The sequence below is a fragment of the Ictalurus punctatus genome, chromosome 1 (assembly GCF_001660625.3).
Source record: "Ictalurus punctatus breed USDA103 chromosome 1, Coco_2.0, whole genome shotgun sequence".
Classification (NCBI taxonomy): domain Eukaryota; kingdom Metazoa; phylum Chordata; class Actinopteri; order Siluriformes; family Ictaluridae; genus Ictalurus; species Ictalurus punctatus.
This window is the reverse complement of record NC_030416.2, coordinates 15145474-15157091: the sequence shown is the minus strand read 5'-3', so window position 1 is coordinate 15157091 and position 11618 is coordinate 15145474. Positions and strand designations below refer to the sequence as shown.

At 38.4% G+C, this 11618-nt stretch overlaps 1 protein-coding gene across 3 annotated transcripts in view; it reads left to right on the top strand.

Moving 5' to 3' along the window:
* Nucleotides 1–1529: 1529 nt before the first annotated feature.
* Nucleotides 1530–11618, top strand: part of adam15 (ADAM metallopeptidase domain 15) — a 33027-nt gene continuing 22938 nt past the window's right edge. The window contains exons 1-2 of one of the 3 annotated variants that reach the window (XM_017474803.3): nucleotides 1530–2116; nucleotides 7618–7712. In XM_017474803.3, coding sequence (XP_017330292.1) covers nucleotides 1921–2116; nucleotides 7618–7712 — 291 coding nt within the window. In that variant the 5' untranslated portion in view covers nucleotides 1530–1920. Of the gene's footprint in view, nucleotides 2117–3969; nucleotides 5984–7617; nucleotides 7713–11618 lie in introns of those variants that run through there. The other 2 variants (XM_017474821.3, XM_047156101.2) reach the window with 2 other exon arrangements.

Below are 11618 nucleotides of genomic sequence, written 5' to 3'. Positions count from 1 at the left end.
ACACCGCTTATCAAGTTACCAAACAAACAAGCAAGCACAAAGTCCTCTGACTGGAAGACTTGAATGTGCAGAAAACCTATGATGTCACAAAGCACTGACACTGGAGTCTACTTCTAGAAATACTAAATGAACATCTCATTACAGAAAACTACACCATATCTACAATGTATATTTTGTCTTTGTTTTATTAAAAAAAAAAAAAAGAAAATCTGTTTAATAGTGTCCCTGAAGAAGGAGCTGTTACAAGAGAAAAAAATGACGGCGCGCATTAATATAAACCTATTATAGCCGAAATAGTGTCCCAGCAGTGCTGTTTCAGTTAGGCTAAATGAACTTCCTGTCCGATTCCAGACTTGAACAGCGCTGTGGTACAGTTTATTATAAAGATTAAGAACATTCAAATATTTACCCTGCTCAACCCAATGTGAAATAATCGCAAAGGTTGATTATGTAGGTATACACAGCTGCGCCCATAAGTTTGCATACCCCTTGCAGACTCTGCTAAATCTTAATACTGTTAACAAAGTTAGACGGTTCATAAAAATCCCATGTTGTTTTTTTATTTAGTACTGTCCTGAATGAGCTAATTCACATAACAGATGTTTACATATAGTCCGCAAGACAAGATAATAGCTGAATTTATAAAAAAAAAAAAAAAAAAAAAAAAAAAAAATTACCCCGTTCAAAGTTTACACACCCTTGATTCTTAATACTGTGTGTTGTTACCTGGATGATCCATGAGCCAGGGGGATGTAAACTTTTGAACAGGATGATGGGTGTAAATTGTTAGTATTTTATCATCTGGGAGACATGTAACTGTCTTATTTAGCGTCTGACGGGCGGTACTAAATGAAAAAAGAGAGAATATTAAACAAAATAACAACAATTTACACTGTTCAAAAGTTTACATCCCCCTGGCTCTTAATGTATCGTGCTGCCTTCTTGAGCATCAGTGAACGTTTGCACCTTTTGTAAGTAATAGTCGTGTACGAGTCCCTCAGTTGTCCTCAGTGTGAAAAGATGGATTTCAACACCATATAGCTGCTGTTGGAAAGGGGTCAAATATGCAGAAGATGCTGGAAAAGCAAAGAATGTGCAGGACCTGGAGGATTTTTCTGAAGAACATTGGGCAGTTTACATGCTCAGGACAAACAAGGAACTCATGAACAACTATCACAAAACATAACAACAGTTATGGATCATCTGGATAACAACACACAGTATTAAGAATCAAGCTTATGTAAACTTTTGAACAGGGTAATTTTTTATAAATTCAGCTATAACCTTGTCTTGTGGACTATATGTAAACATCTGTTATGTGAAATAGCTTATTCAGGACAGTACTAAATAAAAAACAACATGGGATTTTATGATCCTTCTTACTTTGTTAACAATATTAAGATTTACAGATTCTGCAAGGGGTATGCAAACTCATGGGCACATCTAAATCAGTCTCCGCGTTAGTACTCGGCCATGAAAGGGTTAAGCAGCAGGAGGAAATCCCGCCTTGCTGACGAGCACTACAGCGACCTTGTAAACATTTAGTTCAGCAGGAGCTACAGAGCCGCACGGTCCCTCCACGGCGATACGTTAAGATGTACTATGTTAGGAAAGAAAGAGTCGTTTCCTTTTTCTCAGTATTGAAACTGACAACATCGCAGACATTTTGAATGGGAGATGACGACTGCGTGTGAAGGCGCGAGCGCTGGGCCGATCTACAGTGTTCAGTTTGGACCGCAGGTGAAAGGTGTACACATTCAATAACCTTAAGTATTACCCCCGCTCACCCCACCTGCCTTTATTGACGGATAGTGTGTCCCCTAAAGACGTAGCACACACTCTCGCACCTGGATGTCATCGTTGTGGAAACATCTGGCAGCTTCTCACTCCTTTCTTTCACACCGAATGGAAAAATAGACAATGAGCCACGGTTTGCTTCTTGTGTTTCGGACCCTTGTCACTGTGCTGCTTTTTCTAACGTTTAGTGGTACATTCAGGAGCGCGTGGATTTCCGCTGTACCTGGAGAAGTCTTCAGCACTGAGAGAAGGACAGAGACCCACAGCCAAGATGATGTGCTGACGAGCACACCTGCAATAACTCATTCTGTTCACTCAGGTAGGCTACCAGTCTCTCATTAGACCAAATCATGTCTAATGATTTGGGGGGGGGGGATGCATCAAAGGTACTCCAGGAGTACATCTTTTATACCTTTACTATGTATCTTTCACCTGTAAAAGTGGGTTTACTGTAGCTGTGGAAAATATTTAAGGTACATAAATGGACTGATTAATTTTTAAGGAGCTTAGGCTTTTACGGCTTAGTGGTTAGCACATTTGCTTCGCGCCTCCGGGGTTTTGGGTTCGAATCCTGCTTCCGCCCTTGTGCATGGAGCTTGCATGTTTCCTCTGGGTACTCCAGTTTCCTCTGCCAAATGTATGAGTTGTATGCTGATTGGTATTTCCAAATTGTCTGCAGTGTGTGCCCTGCAATGGGTGGACATCCCGTCCAGGCTGGCCCCTGGGATAGGCTCCAGATTCCCCCATAACCCTGTGTAGGGTAATGGAAAATGGATGGATGGATAGTTTTTAAGGCTTGAAGCATTAAATATGCACTACATGCACGTATGTCTATGTAAAAGATACGTACTAAAGGTAAATTTGGTGTACACTTGATGGTACCTGATCAGCACAAGGAAAGGTATCATTTAGTTCCCTTTTTTTCTGAGAGTGTATAGCAGCTGGGATAAGTTACAGTGGATATAAAAGTCTATACACCCCTGTTAAAATTGCAGGTTTTTGTAATATACAAAAATGAAACCAAGATAAATCATGTCAGATATTTTTTCCACCTTTAATGTGTTAAAGCAACCAACAAAATTCAAGTGAAAAACAAATAGAACCATTTTAAACATGGGGGGGGATGTATAATAGTTTGTAAGTGTGCACAACCTTATGTAATGGGACTGTGCTCATAATTAACCAGTCACATTCACACTCATGTTCAAAAGTAATTATCACAACATCTCAATTGAGTCAAAACATACAAACAGTCACTCCAACCCATGTGGCCAAACGTGTAAAGAATGCCATACCCACTGTGAAGCATGGTGATGGCAGCATCATGCTATAGGGCTGCTTCTCTTCAGCTGGGACTGGGGCTTTATTCAAGATAGAACCAATAATAAATTGCTCCAAATGCCAATCTATTTTGGCACAAAACATGCAGGCCTTTGTTAAAGATGAAGAAAAAAAAACACCTTCCAGCATGATAACAACCCAAAGCACAAATCCAAGTCAACAAAGTAATAACGAGAAAAAAAAAAAAAAATTGTAATGGCCCAGTCAGAGCCCAGATCTAAAGCGTATTGAAAACCTGTGAAATGACATGAAGAGGGCTGTGCACAGGAGATCTCCTCACAATTTGATCAATTTGGAGCATTTTTGCAAGGAAGAGTGGAATAAAATGACCCAAATCTGAAAGTTGGTAGACTCTTACCCAAAAAGACTGAGTTATTACAAGCAAAAGGTGTTTTAACAAAGTATTAGTTAAGGGGTGTGCACACTTATGCAACCAGGTTACTGTAAGTTTTTTCTTTTTCCTTTTTTTTTGCACCTGAATTTTGTTGTAAGCCATTGTGGGTAGGTTTGATTTGGTCTGTAGTCAGTGAACAGCTGCATTTACCTGCTGGAATATTATATTAACGGTTGTCATCATACTGTCTGTGAAATATTCAGTTACCTTGCAATATGTGCCCTATACAAAACCAAATATTAATGTAGAAGTAATGTCAGAGAGAGTCACAGAGTCTAGGGAAGTGTGCTAATCTATTTGTGTTGACACTTTGTACTCATGTTCTGGCAAGAAAATTGAGTAATATGTGTAAATAGTCAAATTTATATGATTTATTTATGTATCTCTTCTTTTATATCCCCTTGTGCTTCGGGGGCTTCCTCCGTGTACTCCGGTTTCTACCCCCCAGCCCCCAGTCCAAAGACAAGCGCTGTAGTCTGATTGGCATTTCCAAATTGTCTGTAGTGTGTGAATGGGTGTGTGAGTGTGTGTGTGCCCGGCGATGGGTTGGTACCCCATCTAGGGTGTACCCCACCTTGCACCAAGAGTTCCCTGGGATAGATTCCAGGCTCCCCGTGACCCTGTGTAGGATAAGCGATATGGACAATGGATGGATGGATGGATGAATATGTGTACTTCACAGTTGAAATACGCAAGACTAGTTCTAACCATAATCTCTAACTTTTTAAAACAAAGTTCTGTATTTGGGTAGATTTACTTTAGAATGAGTAAAGAGCAATGTCTTAGCTTCATAACCAAACAAACAGAGGGCAACACATTGTTTGAGTGCTAATGGTAATGAAAGAGAAGGCATTGTATTCGCTAAAGATAAGAAATCATGGGAAACAACAAAGCTTCTCATGTTATATTTGAAAGTCTTTGTTGGGGTGACTATAGTATTATGAAGCCAGCTTTAGCCTTCAGTCACAAACAAAATTTACTGACCACAGATGGTCACTGTTACTCATTCGTACACACACAGCTGCAGACAACACACACATGTGCCTATTAGTTCCACAGAACACTTTACAATGACCGTCATTGTAATTTATAAAAAGATAAACGTTTAATACGATAATAATTCATTAACGTAATAGAATTACTTATTTTGCAGTATGAAAAGTTCTTTTGTTTTTAAGCCACAAGATGCAAAGCTCAACAACAGTTATTCAGCTGTAGAAATGGCCAGTGTTGTTAATGCTGCTGCAGTTGCATGTGGCACACACATACCATAAAGCACGGTATTTCCTGTATTCTGCTTACTACCAGAGAGTAGGCTGAGAAATGACATCATGAACCGACAGTAACTTGAGAAGAGCTTTGATCATATACAGTATATGTACACTGCACACTGCAATTTCTGTTGTCACTATCCCATTATTCCTCCTCATTTGAGCCTTGAGCTCTCAACTATGTTAAGCAATATTCTTGGGAACTGCAGTGCATTAATGGTAATGTTGAAAGAATGTTGAAAGCATCCTGGGACTGGTCAGTTAATGGGCACTTATGTGATAATATAATAATATTAATATACCATGTAATAGATTTGGTCATCAGGCAGTGAATACAGTCCATGGTGCACGTTAGTGCAAAGCTGTGCAAAGCATAAATCTGAACCATGGGGGATTGAGAAATGAAATGCATTATTGATTGCAAGATTTTGGAATTTCACATTCTGTGGCAGAAACATCCTACTACTTCTGCCATTGCTAATTGTGGAGGAACGTGAGTTCCTTGTGTGAGTTCTGTGGAGTCCACTGCATGAATTGCACAAATGCAATTTTTAAAAGTATTTGACAGCACTAAAACACATTCAGACAGAATTGAGGGATGTGTCCCTATCTGTGTAACGCACACGAAGTAGTATGATTACATAGTAGTAATACCAGTGGTGTATTGACAATATATTTAAAGAGATAGTATGCATTTTAGGAAAAGAACCAAGTGTTTGCAGCTCTGAGGATATGATTATATACTGCCATTACCTCAGTATTACAGAAGCATACTGAGTGTTGACTCACTTTTGCTGGATATAACTCAGTTTAGAAACATATAAATATCTGTACAAACAACTCCTGGCTTAGTCACAAGCCAGATATCATGAGTTCTCCAGCTCAACAACTTTGTAACTCAACAACAATACTAATTCATATCGAGGGCAAATCGACTGACAGTCATTTATTATATTCCCAGCAAAAGCTATTCAGGAAGTTAAAAAAAACTCTCAGTATTGAATCAATTTCCTCCTATCGTATCGTATTGACTCTCACTCTAACTCATGTTCGTTTACACTCTCACACTCTTCTCTCCCCAGTTGGCTGCTGACTTCTGACTGGCCCTCTATAGTCAGACTTCTTTCATGCTTGAAGTTGGGGTGTCAGGACGTTTGACATATCTGAGCTGGTGAATGATGTATGTGCACAAATATCCCACTTAGTCTAACCTGACACCCAGGGCTGACGCTACCAATAGGCAGAGTAGACAATTGCCTAGGGCACGGGTGTCCAGTCTTATCTGGAAAGGGCCGGTGTGGGTGCAGGTTTTCATTCTAACCAAACAGGAACCACACCGGAGTCTACTGAAAGCCAAATTCAACTGATTAAACAGGTGGAATCAGGTGTGGCTCCTGCTTGGTTGAAATGAAAACCTATACTCACACCGGCCCTTTCCGGATAAGATTGGACACCCCTGGCCTAGGGCCTCGGGCTTGGAGGCAGGGTCTCCATAACTGTGACATCCCTATACTCTAGTCTGCCAATCAAGAAGGGCATCATAAGACTAGACTGTCCATTGGATATAGGTGCATTTCATCTGTAGTGAAATCAATTAATGTCACCGCTTCAAAGTGGGTCCCACCCTCTGAATGTATGAATATATAGGGTACGTTGAACAAAATGCAAAAATGAAACTTAAGTCAGTGACTTATAATGGCGCCGAAATGAACACATCCTTCGGGGGCTGCTAATCGAAAGGCTAAACAGGCATGCAAAGAATGTGCAGCTCGTGATGCAGGTATGTGAGTTGTCATCATCTATTTTGGAGTGATTGTAGTGTATTCTGAAAATAAACTGGGCCTTATTCTGTCGATCATCAACATTTCAGGATAGATCATTTGCTGGGTTTATTCTGAGTTCAAAAGATTGTGAGCACCTGTCAGACATTTTGAATTCGTGCTGACTAGCAAAATACTAAAGTAAAAGTAAAGAAGTTTGTATTCAAAGTCAAAGAGCAAACACACTAGAGAATTTTTTAAAGTTTAAAAAAATAAAGTACCTCAAGTGTCTGTATATCTCCTAAATTCCACGGATGTTTACATTACTGCATTACATATATGACTATATATATATTCTATATTGGTTCAATAGGAGGGGGAAATCATGTAAATACCCAGCTAGAAATTATGATTATAAATGAAATGTTCATTTATTGAAGTGGTGTCCAGGAAGTGTTCATCTGGAATTATATATTGGCAATGTAATGTTGGTTGTCTTTTATATATATATATATATATATATATATATATATATATATATATATATATATATATATATATATATATATAGGATTGTTAGACCAACTCACAGCAGCTCAGGAACATGTTATAAAGTATTTTTTCCCCTCCCGTGACTGAATTATGATGTTGTCTTCATTTTTAACAACAATAATCCTGTGCACTGTAGCTTTAATGGTATGTACTATAGTATGTAGTGTGTGGAGGTTTCTAATATTGAGAGTAAAACATTATTGCTTAACATATGAACTCCTTGGAAACTGTTACAGTTGTGTAATGGAAAAATAAACATTGCTAAGAGGTGGCAGTCAGGTTGACTGTTTGTACAGCAGTAATGATGATGTCATTATTCGAGACTGGCTGGAGTTCTGTGTCTGGAAGACATCCTTGTGTCTGCCGTAGAGCAAAAATAAGATCTAAGCAGCATTCAGAGAAAATGAGAAATACATATGATAGCTGACCAATAAGCTATGTAGACAAACAGGTATATTTTTATATAATGTGCATGCTAATTATTTCCTCTGTCTCCTTACAGTGGCAGTTCGTAGGAGAGGAGTTAAGCCACTGGGGACGATGAGACCTTTTGTCATTGTGGATGGACACAGGAGGAGCCTGAGTAACGTTTTACGGGTGAGAGAAGCGAGTCACTGCACTCTGTGGGCATGCACTACATTATCAGCTCGTGCAGAAACAAACTGCAAAACAGCTTCTAAGCAAGCACAGAATTCCCACCCATTAGTTAGCGCTCCCCTATCACACAACAGCTACCTCACTGCAAAAAATGACAAGTGAAAAGACCTTGAATATAGTCAAATTGATCTATTATTTCTTATTATAAGACTACAATAAACCAAATATAAGATTATTAAATCTATTTTAAGCCATTTGTACTCGTTTCAAGCTTGAAATAGTCTTTTTCTGTCAATAGAATAAGAAAACTACGAGCTTAGAATGAGTAATGTACAGAAATAGGTTTAATGATCTTATGTTTGGTTTATGGTGATCTTATAATAAGAAGTACTAGATAAATGATCAATCGGACTATATTCAAGATATTTTCGCTACGATTTTTTGCAGTGCAGCCATAGACAGTGAAGTCTAGGACTCGAAGTCAGCCACTGCATGTTTTTAAACTACTGCTCATGCTGCGTCACAGGGCAACTGAACACACTCTGAAGGAAGTGCTACCTGCTCTCTTCCACATACTTGAGCTCACATACATCCTCAAATTTCTAGTGTCACTCTGACTGACAGGGGGCGAGTAATTACAATCCCTCCTACGCAGAGAGCATGACCAGTTTTTGCTCTCTAGGACTTCCAGCAACAGATGGTGTTTTTTTTCTTCTTTTCAGGTTTCAAACTTGTAGTATTCCCTACTATAGGAAGAAAGCGTTTTATTTCTCTGTCTTCTAATCTTTTTTTCTAAGTGGATTAGATTGTTTTTATAGAACACCAAATGAGACAGAGTAGAAAATCCGTTTAGAGCTGCCCTGTAGGTCGGCACTGAGGCTGTGTGTCTGCGGCTCCAGCAGGATCATCACAGAGAAGATTTAATCAAGCAGCCAATGCCTGTTCTCTGCTCTCAGTCAAAGCTTCTGGTCAGATACTCTTATCAGAAGACTGTGTCTTGTGTCATGAGTCAAAAATTTGTTGGGTTCGCAAACCAGCACTGATATCATATAATAGATCATTACCAATTACAATAGCAACAAGATTATATAGTATATTGTCATATTTTATATTTCTTCCACTTCTATCATGTGCATACATTATATACATAGATTGTACTACAAATGACATCACATGATTCATAATCTGTATACATATTATCTGAAGCACGAGCCTAGTTATATATCAAACACAGATTTATCAACACATTACCAAATGCTGTTCTCAACTGATTGGGCATTGTTCTTTTGTCAGTGATACATACTGTATATTATACACACATCACAAATTATATAAATATTTTATTTGAATTTAACTGATTCATTTCAAAAAGGGGTTGGTAACTAAATGTTAAATTCAATTCATTTAACAATGGACATTGTTGTAAAGCAGCTTTACAGAAATCCGGATACAGATTTAGATTTAGATCCTTAAACCAGCGGAGACAATGGCAAGGAAAAACTCCCTACGATGAGACTGTAATGAGCTGAAACTGTGTTCTTCCAGGAGTCTGTACACCTGAAAGTTCATTATTAATTCTATATTATTTTTTTAAATTGATATTTATTTTATAGCGTCTATAAATTATAATGACCGTACTCTAGCCCTAATCAGCATTGTTATTTGGGATTAGGTTTCCTCTTGTGGTCTTAACTATGAGTATCATTGTGCTCTAATGTGCTTTGTGTGTGTGTGTGTGTGTGTGTGGAATAGAACAGGATATGATATCAAGGGTCTTCTCAGCTGCACAGGACATGACGATCCCCTTAAAGTTGCCTCCACTTCCCCTCCTCTCAAATCATATTTATTTCAGGAAGCCTCCAGTAAAAAGTGTCAGCGCCCCTGCTTCCTTCCTGCATTGCAGGAGGGCAAAAAAAAGGAAACTAGCCAGCAGATCCACCTCTCATCACTCCTTGTTCCCTCATTAAAAAAGCACATAGTGAAGACATGACTGAGCAAACTCTCTGTGCTTTCAGGAACTGGACCAGACCCCGACATTCATTCTATTTTCTGCTTAGCTTTAGAACTTTGTGGAGAGGCGGTGCAGGTGTCTGGAGCACAGAATCAGTCGCACTCACGTACACCGTGCAGACATGCCGGTGTATGTGAGTTTCTAATTGTTCATTCTTTTTCTTTCGCAATATTTGTAACCTACAAGACATAGTAATGTTAGCAAGTAAACGTATCTTGAATGTAGTCAGCTTGATCTAGTATTTCCTTATTATAAGATTATCATAAACCAAATATAAGATCATTAAACCTATTTCTAGAGTTTTTTTTTTTTTTAACTAAGTTTAAGCTTGAAATAATTTTATTCTATTGGCAGATCATTTTGCTCATTTTAAGCATTTAATTCTTGAAAGAAGCCAAATTATCTGCCAGTAGAATAAGAAAACATTAAAACATTGCTTTGAAATATGTTTAACAACCTTGTATTTGGTTCTTATAATAGGAAATACTAGATACATTTGACTATATTCAAGCCACTTTTGCAGTTGCTTTCTTTATGTCATACTTGTAATTGGAAGTTACCCACATGATCCTTACTCATCATGTTTCAGCTATCATTAGCTGGAAGCCCCTTTCTGAGATGCTGTGTGTGTGTGTGTCTGTGTGTGTGTGTGTGTGTGTGTGTGTGTGTGTCTGTGTGTGTGTGTGTGTGTGTGCGTGTGTGTGTTTGAGTGAATCAGGCTGCGTATGCAACCATGGCAACTGCACTCTGTTTTTAGATTGTTTTCCAAAAGTGAGGAAAGGTGGGGAGCAGTGTGTGTCTGTGTTCACAGAAAGAGGAAAGGTGGAGTGATGCTATGGGTGTGGGTGTCGGTATGTGTGGGAGTATGTGCATATGTAATTTATTAGCCTTTCCTGTTCCTCTCTAACTGACACCCATTCATATACAAAGTCCACCCTATGCCTTTAACAATTATTTGCCTTCCATTGCCAAGTCTGACCTCAGTTGATGTGGAATTAGTCGAAACCCCTCCCAATTAACCTCTTACACGCCCAACACTTTCACTGGGTCCAAACGTACATTCCTCACTTTGTTCACTGCATACTTCTCCTGTTCGGTTTTACTGTAGTTACTGAAGAAATCATAGGGCTTATTTAATAATATCCAGATATTTTAATGGGTTAAATGCAGCTTCACATTCACACACAAAACATATTTGTGTGTATTATCTATCAGATTACAATATTTTGTATAAATTAGCCCATATACACTGTGTGTTGTGTGTATGCTAACCATTAGCTGGATCGTATATGTACAGTGACAGGCTGCTTGACTTAAAAGACTTCTTAAAAGAACTGAAGGTCAAATGTGTAACTAATAAAATATGACAGGCATGCTATTATAGGAAAATAATCAGTGCCAGGGTGATGTGATCATGATGTTGATTGTTATCATGTTTAATGTTGTGCAGTGCTCATGAGACAAGTTTGTTTCTGTTATCACTTGTGTTTTCTCTTTATTGAAGTTAATTAGACAAAAAATGATATACTATACTCTATGCACTTACACTGTGCACTGTGTTCGCTACCGTCTAGTTTAGAAGGGTAGTATTGTCTCAAATAGAACACTAGTGGGGTTTTTTACTAACCGGAATTATAAGCCGTTTCCCAGTCGATGGCAGATAACATAAAGATGCCGCTAGCTTTAGCAGAATAACCAGAGTCAAAAAAATAAATTTCTTCATTTTACTGTTTATGTCAGTGACTGCGTTTACATGGACAGCAATAATCTAATTATTGACCTTATTCTGAATAAGACAATATTGTGATTAAGGTGTTTACATGAGTTGCTTTTAGAAGTTTCCTTTCATGTTCCCATTTTACATGTTATAGAACTAGAACGATTAACAGCACACG